Consider the following 23,144-nt stretch of genomic DNA (forward strand, 5'->3'; position numbering starts at 1 on the left):
ATCACATTTTTCCTGCTTATGTACAATATATGGATGTACAAAAGGATGAAAAGCAGTAGAAAAGAAGCATCTGTTAGAAACTATGGGGAGCTTATTAAAACTTGGACTAAAAATACAATGTGGTATCTTCAGTTGGAAGATAGGGTTTTTGTTTTTTAGGTTTTATCTATTTATTTTTAGACAGAGGGGAAGGGAGGAGAAAGAGAGGGAAAGAAATATCAATGTGAGGTTGCCTATGAGTGTCCCCTATTAGGGGCCTGGCCTGCAACTCAGGCACGTGCCCTGACTGGGAATCGAACCAGCAACCCTTCAGTTCTCAGGCCAGCCCTCAATCCCCTGAGCCACACTAGCCAGGGAGGTAGATAGGTTTTGATGTTATCTTGGTACAGATCTCTGCTGAAGATAAATGGTAACTGATAGGTTAGGATACTAGGCACGTTTTTTTTTTGCTTAATGGGGATGATGAAGGTCCACTTGCCGTGACTTGTCCAAGCTTCAGTCTCCTTTTCTTTTGCACTGCTAGGATGGTTTTCTTGTGACCTCTTGCTATGCTAGTCCCCAAACTGATAGTAGTTGAATCCTGGACTACCCTTTTGAAGTAGGTACTTTGATGTGTGATGGTGAAAGAAGATCATTGTTACCCTTTTTTTGGGCGCATGAGGTTAGAAAGGTACAAGACCTATGGCCAGGAACTCATCACATATGTGCTGTCCTTGCCCCAAAGGCTAGGTGGGCAACTGTCTCATATATAAGAAGTCATTACCTGTTTGAGCCTTGATTGATATCCTCTGACAACCCTCAGTAGTGTGTCTGTGCTTAAAATGAACTTTATTCACATCTTCCTCAGGACTATGGAGGTCATCTTGGTGTTTGTCTAAAATAGTGTAGCCTTTGATGGTGTGAGGATTGTCTTCAGGAACAGGGCACTGAAGATAACATTGTGTTCCTGGTGATATGAATTTATATGCTTGGTCCTGCCTGGTCTTCTCTGTTATCTTAATGTGTGCCTGCATAACTCTGCAGATATCCCTGATTCATTGGGCCACTGCAGCCTTTTAGAACAATGCACCTTAACTCTATTGCTTTCCTAATTCCTAAATATGTAAGGTCAGCCTTTTTCTGTGTATCTCTTCTAATTGGCCCAGTAAGAAAACATGTTAGTCTGTCAGCTTTTGACTTAACTTTGTTTCTTATCATATGAACAATAAAATTAAAAATACAGAATTCTCATGTTTTTTATTCAATCTTAGAATGCTAGAGTACATAGTTTAAAACAAAAAACAAACACTGTTATCATCATTTTGGCTTCAAAAGACCCAAATTTGATTCCCAGCTGCATCATTTGCTACCAAAAAGTCATTTGAGCTCCGTGAGCCTGTTTCTTTATCTCTGAAAAACAAATTCTATCTTAGTCTCCTCTAATGCATGTTCCGTGATTCCCTATGCTTCCGTTTAAATTTGTAAGAGATGTTGCTGTGGATGCTGAAGTAGTCTGCTTTTATTGATGTTGTTACCCAGTCTTTTTTAGAGTTATTTTTTAACTAACAGTTCATAGCATTCAAAGTAATCTTAAATCTTATCTCCATTCAGTTGTGAGAGAAAGAGAGAGTGAGTGTGTGTGTGTGTTGATACTGGTGTCGTGTTATGACTGATATTATACCTATAAAATTATCCTGGGGAATAAAAGACAATGGACAGAGTGTAGGAAGTCAGATAAATGCTTAAAACCTAACCCTGACATACTTAGAATAGTGTAGAAAATAAACATCTCATTTGTTATTGTAATAGTTTCCAAAAAATAGCGGTAGAATATTTCCAGTGTGGTGCTATTTCATATATGAGCTTAAGCTCTGTCTAGTCAGTTCCTGGATAAAAGTCCTTGATCTCAATTCTTTTTTTTTTTTTTTTAAGATTTTATTTATTTATCTTTAGAGGGGAAGGGAAGGAGAGAGGGAGAGAAACATCAATGTATGGTTGCCTGTCATGCGTCCCCCGCTGGGAACTGGCCTGCATCCCAGGCATGTGCCCTGACTGGGAATCGAACCGCGATCATGAGGTTCGCAGGCCCGTGCTCAATCCACTGAGCAGCCAGGCCTGATCTCAGTTCTTGATTTTAACCATTTTCTCTGATTCTGTAAAAGATTGCTGGTGTTAACTTCTACATGAATTTTTCCTTTATTTTAGTGATTGGTTACTTTTCTAACACTCCTGAGGCTTAATAGATTAATTGAAATCATTAATTTAAAGCCTTGAGAGATCATTATAAACTTGTGCCTTGATGTCCATTAGTTTCAAAAGAGATAAGTCTTTTTCATCAGTTTTTTATTAAAGATAAATAAATCAACTCAAGGTCAACAATGTAATTAGTAGGAAACCCTAAAAGCACCTTTCAGGTGATTAAAACCAAGGAATTATTTAGTTTTTCTTATTCTTATGTTAAGTGATGGTGGTCCTCCTTCATTGGGTCAGTGTTTGGCTTACATACTGAGTACTGAAGCAGTGAGAGTGGTCGTGCCAAAAGTATCTGTCCGTGGGAACCTGACTTCTGTTTCTTGACTCGTTCAATGTCAGTAATCTGACATGTGACTAAGAAGTCTGACTCAAATGTATTTGATATGAAAATAGAATTTACTAGGCTCTTCTGGGTCTGGGTTGTAGACTTTATACATTAGTATGTAGGATAGCATTTAAAGTCAAGTGTATTTGCTGTATCTTTCTATATATATCTTGCTTTGCAAGGGGTTCAGTATTGTATTGATGATGCCATGAGTTATATCTCTTTTTGTAAACTTTCACATGTCATAAGGTTATTAACTCTTTTGTCTTCATTTTATAGAAAAGTCCCATTACTGATATTTTTAAAAATGTTTACAGTTGACATGCAATATTATATTAGTTTCAGGTGTAGAACCCTGTGATTATTCATTTACAAAACTTAGGAAGTGATCACTCTGATAAATTGGATACCCATGTGACACTATATATAGTTGTTACAATATTATTGACTATATTCCCTATGCTGTACTTGCATCCCTGTGACTGTTCTGTAACTGCCATTTTGTACTTCTAAATCTTTTCACTTTTCTTATCCATTTCCTTAAACCCTCTCCCATCTGGCAACTATCAAAATGTTCTCTTGCCCTGGCTGGTGTTGCTCAGTGGATTGAGTGCTGGCTTGTGAACCAAAAAGCTGCTGGTTCAATTCCCAGTCAGGGCAGGGGACATACCTGGGTTGCAGGCCAGGTCCCCAGTAGGGGGCATGCAAAAGGCAACCACACATTGATGCTTCTCTTTCTTCCTTCTCCTCTCTCAAAATAAATAAATGTGTTCTCTATATTTATGAGTCTGTTTCTGTTCTGTGTGTTCATGTATTTTGTTTTTTAGATTCCACATATAAGTGCAATCATGTGGCATTTGTCTTTCTCTGACTCATTTCTCTTAGCATAGTAATACCCTCTGGGTGTATTCATGTTGTAGATGGCAAGAGGTCATTCTTTTTTTTTTTTGTGGCTGAATCATATTCCATCGTATGTATGCACCACTTCTGCTTTATCCATTCATCCATTGGACACTTAGGTTGTTTCCATATCTTGGCTATTGTAAATAATGCTGCAATAAACATATGGATGTATATGTCTTTTTGACTTAGTGATTGGGTTTCTTTGTACAAATATCCAAAAGTGGAATTGCTGGGTCCTTCTTTGTTTCTTGTTATAGTTTTTGTTTTAAAGTCTATTTTGTCTGGTATAAGTATTGCTACCCCAACTCTTTTGTTTTTGTTTTTTCGTTTCCATTTTCATGACATTTCTTTTTCTATCCCTTAATCTGAAGCGAGTGTCTTGTATCCAGCATATGTAAGGGTCTTGTTTTGTTATCCATTCAGCTATCTTATGTCTTTTGATGGGAGCGTTTTATCCAGCCTGGCACCTTGTTTCTACCCAGTGGCAGTGACAAACTCTGGCTTAACTGTTAGGAGTAGTTACATTTATATAGTCCTAAAATTATATTCAGCCCTTTGAAGGCAACCACAAAGCTGATGTGGCCCCTGGTGAAAATGACACCCCTGAGTTACTCCATTTACATTTACCGTATTTTTGGGACTATAAGATGCATCCCCCAAATTTGGGAGGAATAATGGTTGTTAAATGTTGCTGTTGAGTTCTGTTTGCATTTACATTGGTGAAATATTATGTTATTTATGTTATTAAATATTTTACCATATTTTTGGCTTCAAAATTTTTTTCCTATCTTCCTCTAAAACCTAGGTGTATCTTATGGTCCAAAAAATATGGTAATTGTTGATACGTATTTATTGCCATATTATTTTTTTATCTTTTTTTTCTTCTTCTTAAAGGAAATCCTTTAACATTTTTTTGTGATACTGCTTTAGTACTGATAAGCTCCAGGTGTTTTTTTTTTCCCTTTGTCTGGGAAGCGCTCTCTGTTGATTCTAAATAATAGTCTTGCTAAATAGAGCAATCTTTTTTAAAATATATTTTTTTGATTATGCTATTACAGCTGTCCAATTTCCCCCCCTTCATTCCCCTCCACCCTGCACATGCCCTCCCACCCACATTCCCCCCCTTTAGTTTATGTCCATGTGTCATAAGTTCTTTAGCTTCTACATTTCCCACACCACTCTTGCCCTCTCCCTATTTTCTCCCCACCATCTATGCTACTTATTCTCTGTACCTTCTCCCCCCTTCTCCTCATCCCACTCCCCTGTTGCTAACCTTCCATGTGATGCCCATTTCTGCGGCCCCACTCTTGTTTTAGGTATCCACTTAGTTTGCTTTTGTTTTAGGTGTGGTTGTTAATAACTGTGAACTTGCTGTCCCTTCACTGTTAATATTTTTTATCTTCTTTTTCTTAGATAAGTCCCTTTAACATTTCATATAATAAGGGCTTGGTGATGATGAACTCCTTGAACTTGACCTTATCTGAGAAGCACTTTATCTGCCCTTCCATTCTAAATGAAAGCTTTGCTCGATAGAGCAATCTTGGATGTAAGTGCTTGCATTTCATGACTTGGAATACTTCTTTCCAGCCCCTTTTGCCTATAAGTTTTCTTTTGAGAAATCAGCTGACAGTCTTATGGGAACTCCTTTGTAGGTAACTCTTTTTTCTCCTGCTGCTTTTGAGATTCTCTCCTTCATTTTAATCTTGGCTAATGTAATTATGATGTGCCTTGGTGTGTTCCTCCTTGGGTCCAACTTCTTTGAGACTCTCTGAGCTTCCTGGACTTCCTGAAAGTCTATTTCCTTTGCCAGATTGGGGAAGTTCTCCTTTATTATTAGTTCAAATAAGTTTTCCATTTGTTGCTGTTCTTCTTCCCCTTCTTCAGTTATATGGTACCCCTATAACTCGAATGTTGGAACGTTTAGAGATGTCCGGAGGTTCCTAAGCCTCTCCTCATCTTTTTTGAATTCTTGTTTCCTCATTCTTTCCTGTTTGGTTGTTTCTTCCTTCTGGTCCACTCCATTGATTTGAGTCTCAGTTTTCTTCCCATCATTATTTGATCCCTGTGCATTTTGCTTCATTTCACTTAGTGTAGCCTTCATTTTTCCATCTAATTTGCAACCAAAATCAACCAGTTCTGTGAGCATCCTGATCACCAGTGTTTTGAACTGTGCATCTCATAGGTTGGCTATCTCTTGGTCACTTAAAAGTGTTGGATCTGGGGCTTTGATTTGTTCTTCCGTTTGGGCCTTTTTGGGGGGGGTCTATTTGCGCCTGTTACGTAATGAGGGGCAGAGCCTTAGGGGTTCACCTGGGCAGGGCAACCCAGTGACTGGGTTGTGACGCTGTATGTAGGGGCAGGGTCAGAGAGGGAGCAATGGCGCTTGTTCCAAGCTCTCTTAGATTTCAGTCCCCTCTGTCACTTCCCACAAGCTGGCACCTTTTCAATCAGTGCTTTTAGGCTTTATTTCCCATTGCTGGGGCCCTGGGTTGCATGGTCTGTCTTGCTGCCCATTGTTGCCTAGTTTATCTGTGTCTGAATGTGTGACCTCATCAGCCCTGTGCCACCTGCACTCCCGGGTCTGACTGCCACTGCCTTTTCCTGCCAAGATCACTCTCCGCTGGATCACGACTCCACCCCTCTTACTGGTCTGATTGAATAGTTGTTGGACTTCTGTACAGTTCAATTTTCTGTCTGTTCTGGTTGTGTTTTTGTTTCTAAATCTTTGTTGTCCTTAATTGTTGTTGTGTGAAGAGGCACAGTGTTTCACCTACGCCTCCATCTTGGCCAAAAGTCCTACATAGAGCAATCTTGATTGTAGGCCCTAGCTTTTCATCACTGACTATTTGGTGCCAATCCCTTCTGGCCTGGATACGTTCTGTTGAGAAATAAGCTGATGGCCTTATGAGAGCTCCCTTGTTGGTACCTTCCCGTATGTCCCTTGTGCCTTTCCATCTGCTGCCCCAGTGCTGGAGCTCACAGTCAATCCAAGTCAGTGTGCAGGCCCTGGAATAGGGATTCTTGAGGTTCCAGGAGCTGATCAGTAAGCCACAATCTCAGCTGATTTTTACAGCCAGGAGTTATGGGGACTTCTCTTCCTGGTACTGGAATCCTGGTCTGAGGGTTCTGATGTAGGACTGGGACCCCTTAGGGGTGACTTCTGGGTGACCTCTGTAACCAAGATATCTCCCCCCCCCCGTTTAAAGATTTTTTATTTATTTTTAGAGAGAGGGAAAGGGAGGGAGAAAAAGAGGGAGAGAAACATCAGTTTCTCTTATGTTCCCTCGTACTAGGGACCTGGCCTGGAATCTAGGCATGTGCCCTGATTGGGAATTGAACTGGCGACCCTTTGGTGGGCATACTCAATCCACTAAGCTGCACCAGCCAGAGCAATATTCTTCCACATGTGGATGTGAGACCAGCCCTTTTTGAGTCTCACCCCTTCTACCAGTCTCCACCAGTTTTAGTGTGGCATTTATATTCTTAGTTATAGGACAGGCATTCTGAATGATGGCTATTCTGTAATTTAGTTGTAATTTTAATGTGGTTGTAGAGGTTCTGAGTATCACATTTACCTATGCCATCTTTTTTTTTTTTAAGATTTTATTTATTTATCTTAGAGGGGAAGGGAAGGAGAGAGAGAAATATCAATGTATGGTTGCCTCTCGTGCGTCCCCTGCCAGGAACCAGGAACTGGCCTGCAACCCAGGCATGTGCCCTGACTGGGAATCGAACTGTGATTCTCTGGTTCGCAGGCCCGTGCTCAATCCACTGAGCTTCGCCAGCCAGGGCTCCAAATCCTTTTCTTATGTCAGATCTCTTTTGAGCTACTCACCTTGTATATTCAGTTACCTCTTCTAGCATATACCTTTACTTAAATATCTTTTGTCTCCTTTAAGACAAAAGGTTTAAAACCAAGCTGTATATATTCTTACCTCTTTTCCTTTCTCCTTCTGTATTTTCTGTCCAAGTAAATGTTACTATTATCCACCCAAAGCTTAGGAATTAACTATTTTCTCCCATCTTTCACATCTAGTCAGTTACCAAACCAAAAACCTAGTGGTTAAGAGTGTGAGTCATTCTTGGTTTCAAGAATTTATATATAGGGCTTTTTATGAGTAATATAAGTCCATTTTGAAACTATTTATGGAGAAATAAAATATGGAAATATTAAAAATGGAACGATTCTATTTAAAAGAGGGAGGTGCAGCCCTGGCTGGTGTAGCTCAGTGGATTGAGCATGGGCCTGCGAACCACATGATCGCGGTTCAATTCCCAGTCAGGGTACATGCCTAGGTTGCAGGCCATTTCCCAGCAGGGGACGCCTGAGAGGCAACCGTACATTGATATTTCTCTCTCTCTCCTTCCCTTCTTCTCTAAAGATAAATAAATAAAATCTTTTAAAATAAATAAAAGAGGGAGGTGCAGAGCTCTACCTGCTTAGCTAGTTTCTCCTCACCCCCACTCAATAAATGTCTAGTGGAATTATTTTCCTAAATATTTCACTACTCGCCAGTTTTGTGACCTTAGACAAATCAGTCTGCCAATACACAATACAAGAATAATAGACTTTTCTCTTTATATAAACAGGATGATTTTAGGATCTAAAGAAATAGTGTTGTTTCAGGTTGAATTTATTTTATAAAAAGTATAAACATAACATACAGATATTTTGAGGTGATGCTTTATGCACATTTTGGGATTGCCTACATCTTTTTAGTTAATTGTATTTGCCACACAACATCTTTTAAAAATATAGATGTTGGGGTAAGCCACAGAATTTGGACATACGGTAAGTACTCACTTAACATCATTGATAGGTTCTAGACCTGAAGAGAACTATTATTATAAACAAGAGCTAAGTTCCTAAGGCACTTACCAAGTTATGATGAAATCATGTTATTTGAGCACCTGCTGTATTGCAGAAATTCTAAAAATTGAACACCTAGTTTATATTAATAAAAGTTATATAACCAAAATGAAAAGCTACCAACTGTAGTCAGTAAATGTTAACCCAGATGTTTGAGAAGTAGAGATTGTAAAGGATGACAGTTACAACTACTGATAATAGTATAAATGATTCGACTCTGGGGAGCAGTTTGACAATAACTATCAAAATGTCTGAAAATGTATACAACTTTTATCTTAGTCTGTTTAGGCTCCTACAACAGAGTACCATAACCTCAGTGGCTTATAAATAAGGAAGATTTATTTCTGACATTTTTAGAGGCTAGGAAGTTCAAGATCAAGGCATTAGAAGGTTCTTTGTCTAGCGAGGTTCAGTTCCTGGTTTATAGTCTCTTAAACGGATAATCCCATCTGTAAGGGCTGCTCTCATGACCTGCTCACCTCCTGAAGGCCCCATCTTTAAATAACATCACACTGGGAGTTAGGTTTCAACAGGAGAGTTTGGGTGGGAGAGGATATAAGCATTCAATCTAGTATCTTTTGACTCGTGTAGAGATACGCAAAGGGCTTTATGAGCTCTATGAATATTTATTTGCAACATTGGTTAAACTGGTGAAAAATTAGAAACACCCTGACCATCTAGCAACAGATGTTAGGTAAATAAAAGTTGGTACATCTATATAATGGAATATTGTTTGAGTATAATAACTATGTAACTTGTTTTAACGTAGAGTAGGTGTTGCATTTTTAAGATTTCTGCAATACAGCAGGTCCTTGAACAACAGCTTTTTGTTTTTGTTATAATATTGATGAGATGCTGTAGGAACTTAACAGAATATTTACTGACAAGGAAAGATTTTCACATTTTGAATGAAATTAGCTGATTAACTTACTTGATTAAAAGCCATGTATATGCATACATGGTAATTTGAACATATAGGCAAAGATCATGGTATAGAAAGACTATGCTGGAAGAGGTTATTGGTAATCTCAAAGTGTTGGAATTTTATTTTAATAAGGAAAACACAGTGGTCATTTTTCTCCTTTCAGCAGTTTTATCAGGAAAAAGTATCACCTTCACAGCAGGTCCTTGAACAACAGCTTTTTGTTTTTGTTATAATATTGATGAGATGCTGTAGGAACTTAATGGTCTTTTAAGTCCATTAAGATCATAATTGTTATAATTTGTGCATATGTAATATACACATATCATCTGTTATATGAGCTTCAGGATTGTAAAGTGTGTATGCAGGCAAAGTTTCAGGCATTAGGGCTTGATTGACCCTGAAGTAGGAGTGGAACTAAGCAGGAATTTTAAATATTTATAAGTACTATATAAGATTTGTTTACCCTTGACATTTTGCCCATTATTTGCTTGCTGTTAGTTTTTTAGAATAAAAGAAAAACATCTAAGAAGTAGATGTTGCTTGTTTCCCATTTTGTGGTGTGTTGGAAGGCCCAAGTAGAACTACTTGGTCAAAATTAAGAAGTAGATTTCAGCTCTATGTAGAGCGAGTACTCCTTAATGAATGAAGTCATCATGAGGAGAGCAGGCCAGAAGGTGCAGGCTGTTGTGATGTGAGTAGCACGTAGACACAGACTCACAGTTAGAATTGACATTTCCTTAACTTCCTTATCCAGGAATGGGGTGTTTTTAATATGCCATGAATTAAAAAGTAATCTCACCAATTCTACATTACTGGTTAGTGTTTTTATTTCCTAAAGCATTATGTGGGCAGTGGCATTGATATTTACACAAGGAGATTCATAGCAGCATTGTTTGTAGTAGTAGTAAAAGCATGTTTCCATAGTGGAATAAAGTATAAAAGAAAAAGTAGATTTACATCTGATAAATAATGATTGTTAAGAGTGAGTTTATGTGACATTATAACACATATGTAAGGTACTACAGTTTGTTTTAAAAACAAGTATTATCCTTAGAAGGCTACACAAGGATGTTTATTAATAGGTAGGTTATCTCTGAAAGAAAACATAAAATGCTACTAAAGTGATTGTCTCAGGGATGGAATATTGGGGGTCAGTGGTGGAAAGAACACTTTATTGTGTACTTACATATGTAAAATCTCTTTAACCTTTTGTATATATTAACTTTTAAATTAATTTAGATTATTTTAAAGAAAATTCCACACAAATGACTATTTGTATCACAGTGTACCTAAGGTTCAAAAAAATTGAGATAGGAATAGAGGTAAATAGCTAATAGAGATAGGAATGGCTTAAGAGGTAAATAGCTAATTTTCTCTCTGAAAGAATATAAAGAGAGAATGAAAAGAAATCTGTTAATTCATCTTCGATTTCACTGTCATTCTAACTGAAATATCTTACTCTGTAATAGTATACTAACTTGGTACTCTTTTTCAACCACTCTAATGGTTCAAAGATGTCTATAATATTAAAATACTAATTATATTTTTATCAGAACAAGTCTTTGTGCAAATTTCAGGTACTATAGCCCTTGAGTGTCTATCAGCATAACAAGTAGTAAGAAAAGACTAAATGTAAACAAGAACAAAATTAATGATTACTGTTACAAACTGATACCTAATTATATAAGCCATTTCTTGACCTATATATGAGTGCCCACAGTTTGTAAGGTAATCATCACATTAGAAACTTAAAGCTAAAAGCTCAAGAATAATGTAATGTATGGATGTCCTATGACAGGGCTTGGGGGGGGGGGTCCTTGTTTTGTGAAACACTTTTAATTTTTGGAAGAGAATATGGTCATGAGATTTTTAATACAATATTATTTCTTCAAAGTAGAAATGAGATTTTAGCAGTCATTTGAATTTTTTTTTGTTTTTTCAGAAATCGAGCTATAGCAGATTATCTTCGTTCAAATGGCTATGAAGAGGCGTATTCAGTTTTTAAAAAGGAAGCTGAATTAGATATGGTATGTTTGACTTTTAAACCCAAAAGTGGATTTACTTAAGTATCAGTAGTCACCTCAGTTATTCACAGATCTTATCATTTGTTATTTATTTGGCAATAAACTTAATTTCTCCCCCTTTTTTGTGTAATAGGATTTTTAGTAATGTTTGGTTAGACTCAAAGATCAATGATCTATATGGCCTGAACTGTCATACTTGAGCCATTTTTTTTAAAGGTTCTCATTTTTTTCCTTCTAGAATGAAGAATTAGATAAGAAATATGCTGGTCTTTTGGAAAAAAAGTGGACATCTGTTATTAGATTACAAAAGAAGGTAACTGAGTTTTTTCTTTGAAGTTAGTTGTATTTGGAGTGTTCTTACAAGCTTTCTGAAATATTAACATAACATTTTTCTGCATGAGTTAATAAATATATCTTGTTTTTAAAAGATGTATTTGTTTATTTATTTTTAGAGAGAGGGGAAGGGGAGGAGAAAGAGGGAGTGAAACATCGGTGTGTGAGAGAAACACCTATTGGTTGCCTTTCACATATCCCCCAACCGACAACCTGGCCCCGCAACCCAGGTGTGCCCTGACTGGGAATCAAACTTGCAACCTTGCTTTGCAGGCAATGCTCAACCCACTGAGGCATGCCAGTCAGGGCTAATTATATATACTCTTGAAAACGCAAATAAGAATACATTTCTATTTGCTTTAAAAAATTTTTGACTCAAGACAGATCAGTGCTGATGACTTTTCAGTTAAAGTCAAACTTGTACTGAATATTTCTCAGTTTTCAGTTTTGTCACACAATGAACATTTTGATGATAATATAGATAATTTATAGTAAATGATGAATGCTCTGTAAATTACTAAAATTTTTAACTATCCTGCGCATGTATATTTATGTATGTATGTAAAAGAAAAGCAGTTTTTTTTTAATGTCAGATATCTTATTGGAGTCTATCTGTGTACATAACCACATTTTGATTCTCCAGGTTATGGAATTAGAATCAAAACTAAATGAAGCAAAAGAAGAATTTACGTCGGGTGGACCTCTTGGTCAGAAACGAGACCCAAAAGAATGGATTCCCCGTCCACCAGAAAAATATGCATTGAGTGGTCATAGGAGTCCAGTCACTCGAGTCATTTTCCACCCTGTGTTCAGTGTTATGGTCTCTGCTTCAGAGGATGCTACAATTAAGGTATTTTTTTTTCTCAAAATGAAAGCTGTGCAGTAAGATAATTTTTTAAAAAGATTTAAGTTTAATTAGGTGAAACAAATTTTATTAATGAAGACCTGAAAAGAGGGAAAGTAGAGATTCTTTGAAACTCTGATTTGTTCTAAACCGTAAAATTTCGTCACCTAGTGCTTGAATAATTTTTGTTCTTAAATAATGAATGTGTGTGTTGTGCCTTTTAAGCAGAGGTGGTAGATGAAAATACAGGATGACAACACTAGTAATTCAGCAGATGAATGTATTCTGCAAAAGAATTTCAGTAAAGGATTTATTTAAATTGGACTCTCCTTGATGTATTTAGTGTTGGCTTTGATTCCAAACTAAACAGTAGTTCTCTCCCAGGTATTAAGAACAGAGGCACATCACTTTATAAGTTATGTATTTCATCAGAAAAAAAGGTTGTACTTACAATTCTCTCTGACCTAGACAATGACAATTGTATAAACTACCTGCAGAAAGACAAGTAAACTAGTTAAAAGGTTTAGGTAGGTGTCTCTCTTCTAAGGCTTATTCCAGTTCTATTTGTAGAGGCTTAAGAAAATGTAGATAAATTGTTAAGATTGTATATATTACACAGCATCAGTCTAACATAAAATTCAGGAAACACTTAATTGTGATTATATTTAACCTGTTCTTCATATTAAACATTCTTTTATGTTCTTCTTATGTGATTTCTTTAGTTTATTAGTCAGCAGCTTCCTTCTATCCTATAGGGTGGTGATCCATGGGGAAGCTGCAGTCAATGGAGAAGGGTCTTAAATTCATGTGTGCAACATGTATTTCTGTAGGCAGAGATGATTACATACCTAATATCTTAATATACTGCTACTTTGCAGATGTATGCAGACATGTATTTAAACTATTGATTTCATGCTAATCTATTAAAACACCGCCCTGCTATCTTGAGGCATAGGGGTAAAGGTAGACATTCTTGAGTAGGTTGAAAACGTAGTCTTAACTATTGACTTTGCAGTGGTGGTCAAAAAGCATAAACAAAACTGTAAAGGTCTTAAAATATATCTGTGGAGTCAACTTTAAAATATTACAAATGGAGCATACTCATTTCTTTTAACAGATAATTTTGTGTAAGTCTTATTATTTTTTAGATTGCCAAGGTATATATTCTTTATATCAATTTTATAACTGTGAATAAGTTTTCTATCTTCCTATTATAAAAATAGAGAACCAATAAACATCATTTATCCCATGGGAAAAAATAAAATATTGCAAATGAAAGTTTTTAAATTATCTATAATCATACCACATATTCAGCAACTACTCAGTTTCCCTTCCATTTAGTCTTAACTCAGTGTGTACATGTAGTGGGTTGTTTCATTAAGAAAAAGCATTTGTATTTAGTTCTATTTCCTTTTTAGATTAAACTTAATCTAGGACTTCCGCCAAGATGGAGGCATAGGTGGAAACACTGTGCCTTCTCCCACAACCAAGTTTGACTTACAACAAAGGTTTGGAGAGCAAAGACACAGCGAAAGAACAGAAAATTGAATTATACGGAAGTCCAACAACGAACCGTTGTACTGGGATGGTAAGAGGGGCGGAGCCAGCAGCAGAGCATGGTTGGGCAGGAAAGATCCCCCGACCCAGGTGTACAGGCAGCCCGGACCCAGTCAGGGTGTGGGGCAGACTGACCGAGGTCGCACATTCGCGCACAGTGAGATGGACCACACAGGCCCCAGAGGGCGAACCCAGTGGTGGAGGGCTGATGGTGGTGACGCACTCAAGTGCAGTGGGATGAAACACACGGGCCCCCGTGACTGTGGCAGCTGCGGCGCCTGTGGCGGCGGCAGCGGGAGGCGGCAGACTGGACACCATGGCTCCACTTTGACCTCGTCCCCACATACAGCGTCACAACCCAACAATTGAGTTGCCCTGCTCTGGTGAACACCTAGGGCTCCAATCCTGCTAGGTAACAGGCACGAACAGCCCAAAAGATGCTGCAAGAAGAACTCAAAGTCCCAGAGCCAATAACTCTAAGCAACCAAGAGATTGCCAGCCTCTCAGATGCACAGTTCAAAACACTGTTTATGAGGATGCTCACACAACTGGTTGATTATAGTCACAAATTAGGGGAACATATGAAGGCTAAACTAATTGAAATGAAGGGAGATGCACAGGGAACCAATAGTGATGGAAAGGAAACTGGGACTCAAATCAATGGAATGGACCAGAAGGAAGAACAAAACATCCAACCAGAAAGGAATGAAGAAATGAGAATTCAAAAAAATGAGGAGAGGCGTAGGAACCTCCAGGACATCTTTAAACGTTCCAACATCCAGATTATAGGGGTACAGAAGGGGGAAAGAAACAGCCAGGAGTGGAAAATTTATTTGAATAAATAAAGGAGAACTTCCCCAGTCTGGCAAAGGAAATAGACTTCCAGGAAATCCAGGAAGCTCAGAGAGTCCCAAACAAGTTGGACCCAAGAAGGAACACACCAAGGCACATCATAATTACATTAGCCAAGATGAAAATGAAGGAGAGAATCCTAGAAGCAGCAAGAGATAAGGGGACAGTCACCTACAAAGGAGTACCCATCAGACTGTCAGCAGATTTCTCAAAAGAGACCTTGCAGGCAAGAAGGAGCTGGAAAGAAGTATTCCAAGTCATGAAATCCAAAGACCTACAGCCAAGATTGCTTTATCCAGCAAAACTTTCATTTAGAATGGAAGGACAGATAAAGTGCTTCTCAGATAAGGTCAAGTTCAAGGAGTTCATCATCACCCTTATTATATGAAATGCTGAAGGGAGTTATATAAGAACAAGAAGATGAAAAATAGGAACAGTGAAAGGACAGCAAACTCACAGTTATTAACAACCACACCTAAAACAAAAGCAAACCAAGAGGACAGCTAGATCAGGAGTGGAACCATAGAAATGAAGAACACATGGAGGGTTAGCAACAGGGGAGTGGGAGGAGGAAAAGGGGGGAGAAGGTACAGAAAATAGCATATTTGGTAGGTAGAAAATAGATAGGGGGGAGGGCAAGAATAGTAGGGGAAATACAGAATCTAAAGAACTTGAGACACGTGGTTATAAACTAAAGGGGGGAGAATGCTGGGGGAGGGGGTGTGCGAGTGGAGGGGAATGAAGGCGGGGAATAGAACAACTGTAATGGTATAATCAGTAAAATATATATATATATAAAACTTAATCTAGAAACACCATTTTTTGTTCCTAATGAATCGTGCTTTTTAATTAATTAAAACTGATTGTTTTATTTGTATGTGGAGGCTTTATAGGGTATTAGTGGTCAAGAGCACAGATTCTGTGTTCAAGTACTAACCCAATCATTTGATAAAATTTTTATTTATATTTTAAAGATTTTTATTTATTTACAAAGAGAGGGGAAGGGAGGGAGAAAGAGAAGGGGAGAAACATCAATTGGTTGCCTCTCAACTCCCCCAGCTGGCCTGCAACCCAGGCATGTGTCCTGACCAGGAATCATAGTCCCTTTTGGTCTATGGGACTATGCCCAATCCACTGAGCCACACCAGTCAGGACCCATTTAATAATTAATGTGATCATGGGCAAATGAACTTTTTATTCTTCCCTTTCCTTATCTGTGAAATGAAGATAATTGATACTCATCTCAGGGCTTTTGGGAGGATTAAGTGAGTTTTACAGGGAAACTGCGTAACATAGTGTTGATCAGATACTATGAAGGAGTACTTAGTGTCCTCAGTGTTTCAGCACCATTAACACATCTTCCTTTGCATTTTAAGTGTTTAGCCATCTACTATTAATAATAGTGTTCTTTTCATTTTTATACATAAAGCCTTTTTCTCACAAATTCCTTCAATATTTTGTGGAATCATAAAAAGCCCTTTCTACTCCTCTTTCATATTTTCTTTATTCGGTTATGTTAAATTAGGTGATTTCTAAGTGATGGTTGTGATAGAATTACTTTCTCAAAGGAGAACACATGAGTTTTTTGTAATTTTGTGACTGTGTTGGGTAAAAGTAAGTTTAAGGCTCAATTCTCTCATTTGTTGGGAAGGAGGATTAAAAATATGTCGTAAGATTCTTTTGCTTAAAATGAAGTAATATATATGTAATGTATATAACAGTATAGTGCCTAGCAGATTCAGATAGATGGTAAGGACTCAAAAAACTGTGGCTAATGTGCCCTGGCTGGTGTGGCTCAGTGGACTGAGTGCTGGACTACGAACCAGAGGGTCACCATTTAGATTCCCAGTCAGGGCATATGCCTGGGTTGCAGGCCAGTTCCCCAGTAAGTGGGTGCCTGAGAGGCTACCACATTGTGTTTCTTTCCCTCTCTTTCTCCCTCTCTCCCCCTCTCTCTAAAAATAAATGAACAAAATCTTTAAAGAAAAATAAAACTGTAGGTAGTATTACAGTTATCAAGACAAAATTACATTTTTTATTATGTTAAATAATTGTTTTGTGCATCTGGTAAATACTGCAGGTTTCTGTTCATGAATGGGAATTTCCTTTTAGAGCTGTTGGTTGACATCATCAACATTTGAACTTTAATATAGGAAAACTGATAGAGGGTAGGTATTCGGAGTAGTTCATGACAGTATTCTTAATTCATTCAAATTTTTGAACTATTGCTGGTTGTCATTTAGAAATCTTTTTTTTAAAGATTTTATTGATTTATTTTTAGAGAGAAGAGAAGGGAGGGAGAAAAACAACAGTGTGTGGTTGCCTCTTGTGCAACCCTCACTGGAGACCTGGCCCACAATCCAGGCATGTGTCCTGACTGGGAATCGAATCAGCAGCCCTTTGATTCGCAGGCAGGCACTCAACCACTGAGCCACACCAGTCAGGGCTCATTTAAAATTCTTAAATATTTGTTTAAAAGTGAACAGCAAATAGCCCTGACTGGTGTAGCTCAGTGGATTGAGCACGGGCCTGCGAACCACACAATCGCAGTTCGATTCCCAGTCAGGGCACATGCCTGGGTTGCAGGCCAGTTCTCAGCAGGGGACTCACAGGAGGCAACCATACGTTGATATTTCTCTCCTTCTCTCCTTCCCTTCCCCTCTAAAGATAAATAAATAAAGTCTTTTAAAAAAAAGTGAACAGCAAATAAAACTGAAAAAATACATTTAACTAATAAAGCAGATTAAGGATTGCCAACTCTAGTATGTAAAGAGCTCAAACAAATACCTCAGTTTTAAAAAAAAAACTGTAGAACATGAACATGTAGATAATTCATAGAAGAAAAATGGCTAATCAACAGTAACAGGTTTTGGTCTTACTGCTAATAGTAGAAGAAATGCAAATTAAAATGACAATGTATATATCAAATCTGTTAAGATATTGTATTTTTTAGTGCTGGGAATATAAGATAGAAAACTGTACTTGAACAAGAATTAAATACATGTTAAAAAAAGATATTGTACTTTTTAAATGAGAATTCCCAGTGGTGATAAGAATTTGATGAAGCAGGCACTCTCATTACTTTGATACAATCTAATGGGAGAATAATTTAGCAGAAAATATGAAGGGCTGGAAAAATTTCTACTTTTTGACCCAAATTTTCTTTTTTCCATCACTGTGACCTAAGTATTGCAAAATGAGGACAGTTATTTTTTACTATTCAAAGATTATATACATATATGTTTCCTGTAATAAGGAAAAAGTTTAGCCAGCAATAAGAATACTTCTAAAAAATAATGGTAAATTTTTAATGGCACAGAAAAATTCTTATTGTAAGAAGCAGAAGAAAAATGAGATAATGAAGTATATACAATCACTATACTTAAAGGGCATAGAAAAAATGAAAACAAAAACGCCGAGTTAGAGATATTTTTTATTTCCTTTATATCAGTACATTATAGATTTTTTTTATCATGAGTGTTTACTACTTTTATAATCATCCAAAAGGTAAATACAAGAAGAATAAAATTTGCCCTGGCTGGTATAGCTCAGTGGATTCAGTGTGGGCCTGCGAACCAGAGAATCGTGGTTCTATTCCCAGTCAGGGCACATGTCTGGGTTGCAGGCTGGTTCCCTGCAGGGCACTCATGAGAGACAACCATACATTGATATTTCTCTCCCTTTCTCCTTCCCTTCCCCTTTAAAGATAAATAAATAAAATCATTTAAAAAGTAAAATAAAATTTCTATTAATTCTTGACAATTATAAATTAACTGAAATGCATTGTTTGCTCACCATTTATGAAGAAATACACAGTTCATTTTCTGGTTATGTTTATTTTAGAGAAAACATATAGCTTTTAATGAATACAGGAGAAGGAAATTAACTGAAACTTAAGTGAACTTCAAGATCACCTTACTTATTTTCAGTATGTGAAATAGTCGTCTGAACTCTTTAATTCTATCTAAGAGTTAAACACTGAGATAACAAAATAAGACAAAGATACCACAAAAGACATAGGCCAATACAATACCATTTATGAACATAGACGTAAGATCCTTAACATTACAAGCAAATTGGATCCAGTAGTTCATTAAAATGTTAATATATGATAACCAAGTAGGGTTTATCCTATAATGCAGTATTGTGTTTCACATTTGAAAAATATTAAATGTGATATATTAGCAGTGAAACATAGTAGGTTCAGAAAAAGCATTTGACAAAATTTCAATATCCATTCATGAGAAAAACCAAACAAGCTAGGAAGCTTCTTTAACCTGACAAAACGTAAAGGTATCTGAAAAAAACCCACAGTGAACATACTTATTGGTGGAAAACAGTGCTTTCCCTGAGATCAGGAACCAAAGCCAGGCAGGATGTCCAGTCTCTTCCACTTACATTCACCTTTGTACTGGAATCCCTAGCCAGTGCAGTAAAACGAAAAAGAAATAAAAGGCATATAGATTTAAAAGGAAAAAATGAAACTGTCTTTATGTGCAGGTGTGATCTAGGTAGAAAACCCCAAAGAATCTAGTAGCACAAAAAGCTACTAGAACTATAAACTTAAACAGTTGTAGAATACAAGGTCAATATACAAAGTGTAATTGTATTTCTATAAACTAGCAATGAATAATATAAATTTTAACATGCCACTGGTAGTATAATAGCATCAAGAAACCTCAAAATAGCCCTGGCTGTTGTAGCTCAGTGGATTGAGCATGGGCCTGTGAAGCAAAGGGTCGCCAGTTCAATTCCCAGTCAGGGCACATGCCTGGGTTGCAGGCCAGGTCCCCAGTGGGGGATGCATGAGAGGCAGCCTCACATTGATGGTTCTCTCCCACTTTCTCCTTCCTTTCCCCTCTCTCTAAAAATAAACAAATAAAATGTTTTTTTAAAAAGAAAGAAACCACAAAATACTTAAGGCTAAATTTAACAAAATTAAACACTGCTATCACTTCCATGTAGAAGTAAATGAACACTGAAATGGAGGGGAAAAAAACTGTGTTTATATTGGGAAGGATATGGAAGTTTTCTATTAAATATTTTTATAAGATCGTTTATTTTCACTTAGGTTCATTTTTTATGCCATTATGATCACGTGTAATTTTTATATAACATGGTATGCTTGTCATAAATTCCTTGCAGTTGTAAATTTTATATTTTAGCCATTCCCCATGTTGAATATTTCAGTCATTTTCCAAGTTTTCAAAATATATTTTATAAGTTCTCTAAATTGGTTGGCATATATACTCTGCCACAGCTAAATTTGAACTTATGAGAAGAATGGAATCAATCATTTGATTTTAGAGCAATGTAATTGCTATTGGTTAAAGATTAAACTTCACACTTGCATTTGACCATCAAAATGTTCTTGAGATCTGTTTCTAATAATATTTATTCTTGATGCTCATTATTTCTGTTCCCTTAGAAAAGTCATCTTTAAAATATGTGGCTGCGACTTTGTTTTTTTTTTACATCAGAATGACATTCTTTTGTTAATCTACTGTTCATGGAGTTGTATCATGTGAACGCTCTTCTTGGCCTCTTAGATATCTGAGCTCTGCTTGTGTAGTAGAACTGAATATTCCTTACTCTTTATCTTCCTTTCATTCTATGTATAGCCCCTCCCCCAAACTTTTTTTGGTATTTAAATTTACTTATTTGTATGTCTGTTGCCTGTTGTCTGACTGGGAAGGGACTTTGTCTTGTGGCTTTATATACCTAATCACTAGCATAATTAAGTGTGTTGTAGATAAGTTGGTACTGGAGGTCCACTTTAATAATTGCACCGTCAATTTTCTCTATAGAGGAAAGACCAGTTTATACTTGAGGATGTGGTAATTTCTAAAACAGTTACCCTTTGTTACTTTCTCAGTTAATGAAAGTGCCAGACTGGCCTGCTAAGTGCAAATGTGAAATGAGAAAGGGATGGGTTGATAATAACCAATTTTCTGTTCACATGACAGGTGTGGGATTATGAGACTGGAGATTTTGAACGAACTCTTAAGGGGCATACAGACTCTGTACAGGATATTTCATTTGACCACAGTGGCAAGCTTCTGGCTTCCTGTTCTGCAGATATGACCATTAAACTATGGGACTTTCAGGGCTTTGAATGCATCAGAACCATGCACGGTAAGGAGCAGAGGATAGTATTTTGATATTGATTTTAATATGGCATTCTAGAGAGAAGAATACTGTTTCTAACAGTGTGTAGGTTCCCGTCACTCAATTCTTAATCGCCTGTGTTGGTGGAGGACCATGTGATAGATAGATAGGCCATAGATAAGCTGCAGTAGTTGAGAGTTGTTTCTGTTACGAAGTTTTAAGTATCTCTTAGTGGTTTACATGAAGTATTTGTTTTCACAAACATTTTTGGGTAAGAAAAACTGCTAGGACATCTATCTGCCTATCTTTTGAGAAAATGAAATTATTGGGTTTCTTCACTTTTCTCAATTGGGAAACTGAAGTTCAGAGAGAGGGGGGTATAGTAAAAGCTGGAACCCAGATTTCCTTGCTCACTTTTTAATGTTCCACATATACTGTAGTCATACTGTTAGGTTGTTGTTCTGGGTTTTATCATGGAGACTGTTCTCTGAGGCAGTTTAGCTCTGTGGAAAGAGCTTTGGAATCAGATATCTGGTTCAAATTCCTATTTGTTTACTTATGGCATTAGGAAATTTTAACCTCTTTCATCTGCAAGATAGAGGTAATAATACCTAAGTCATACACGTATTGGTGAGGATAAAATAACATACAGGCATACCTTGGAGATAATCAAGGGTTCAATTCCAGACTACCACAATAAGTGAATACCACAATAAAATGAGTCACGAATATTTTTGTTGGTTTTCCAGTGCATATAAAAATTGTGTTTATACTATACTGTAGTCTGTTGAGTGTGCAGTAGTATTATGTGTAAAAAAAGAACATGCCTTAATTTTAAAAACGTTATATTGCTAAAGAAATTCTTATTACCACCTGTGCTTTCAGTGAGTCATAATCTTTTTTGCTGGTGGAGGGTCTTGGCTCTATGTTGAAGAAAACACAGTATCTGTGAAGTGCAATGTAGCAAAGCTTTTATGTAGCAAAGTGCAATGAAACAGTGGGATGCCTGCATTTAATTTTCTTGGTTTAGTACCTGGCATATAGAAGGTGCTCAATAAATAAGGGTTTTTGTTTCTTTAAAGATGATGAGATTTGGATGTTTGGATTTTATATATGTAACACATACTGTGTTGGTAATAAAACTTTTTTCTAAATAAATTATCCAGTGATGTTAGCACATGAGTAAGCTATGTGATTGCATAGTGGGTATAATTTGAAGGGTGTTTTCTTCTCTAAGTAAATGCATTGAAGAAGCTTACCAAGTGAAGGAATTGTGGTGAATCCTTTCGTAAAATCTAAAATGTGTTTTTAAGTAGTCTATATCTTGTTTTTCTAACTTAAGAAGAAAGGAGTTCTTTCCAGCCATGGTATTTTCCTTAACATAATATAGTTTTGAGGACTGAGACTTTTTTATATCTTAGAATATCAACAATGGAAAAATGTGCTTTTTCTAGTGTTCCTACATAAACATTTAGTGTATTAATACAAGGGTGGGCCAAAGTAGGTTACTTTACCAGCCATCATTACCTAAAAGATAAACCATAAGAAGGTATACAAAATAATAAGAAAAGTAATAAATAAGTAATAATACAAGAATAAACTCTGTTTTGCATGCTTACAGTTATAAACCTACTTTTGTCTACCCCTGTATGTTCTGATGTCGATGATACTGATGCCTTACAGTTTTAAAACAGCTGTATAGGTTGAAATTTAATCATAAATTGAGTTGGCTACTTATTTCATTTAGATTTTTTTATTGTCACTAGTTCCTTAACTTTTTTTGTGTAAATCTAAATTTTCTTTTTTTCCCCAAATTTATATAAAGCCCGGTATATTTAAAGTTGCTGTATTATTTGAAATCCCATGGTGAAATCTAATGGTAAAATGAGGCTTAATTTCTCTTGGTGGTTTATCACTCAGTATGTTGCCATGTTGTGTGTTTTAGGCCATGACCACAATGTTTCTTCAGTAGCCATCATGCCCAATGGGGATCATATAGTGTCTGCTTCAAGGGATAAAACTATAAAAATGTGGGAAGTGCAAACTGGGTAAGTATATTTAGTTGAATGTCTGCTAAAGTGATGGAACAAAATTGTGTTCTGAATGTTGCAGTGGTTTTGGCTTTCACCCATAATGATCACCATGACAGTTGTATTATATACTTTAAAACC

General features: G+C 36.8%; 1 protein-coding gene across 1 annotated transcript in view; it reads left to right on the top strand.

Moving 5' to 3' along the window:
- The window catches only part of PAFAH1B1 (platelet activating factor acetylhydrolase 1b regulatory subunit 1), a 70,516-nt gene that overhangs the window by 39,542 nt on the left and 7,830 nt on the right, over window positions 1–23,144 (top strand). Inside the window, exons 3-7 of the mRNA XM_037070320.1 lie at window positions 11,198–11,282; window positions 11,518–11,592; window positions 12,256–12,462; window positions 20,832–21,000; window positions 22,919–23,021. Coding sequence (XP_036926215.1) covers window positions 11,198–11,282; window positions 11,518–11,592; window positions 12,256–12,462; window positions 20,832–21,000; window positions 22,919–23,021 — 639 coding nt within the window. The remainder of the gene's footprint in view (window positions 1–11,197; window positions 11,283–11,517; window positions 11,593–12,255; window positions 12,463–20,831; window positions 21,001–22,918; window positions 23,022–23,144) is intronic.

Source organism: Sturnira hondurensis, unplaced genomic scaffold (assembly GCF_014824575.4).
Source record: "Sturnira hondurensis isolate 20B ecotype Veracruz unplaced genomic scaffold, ASM1482457v3 Scaffold0018728, whole genome shotgun sequence".
In the NCBI taxonomy this organism is placed as follows: domain Eukaryota; kingdom Metazoa; phylum Chordata; class Mammalia; order Chiroptera; family Phyllostomidae; genus Sturnira; species Sturnira hondurensis.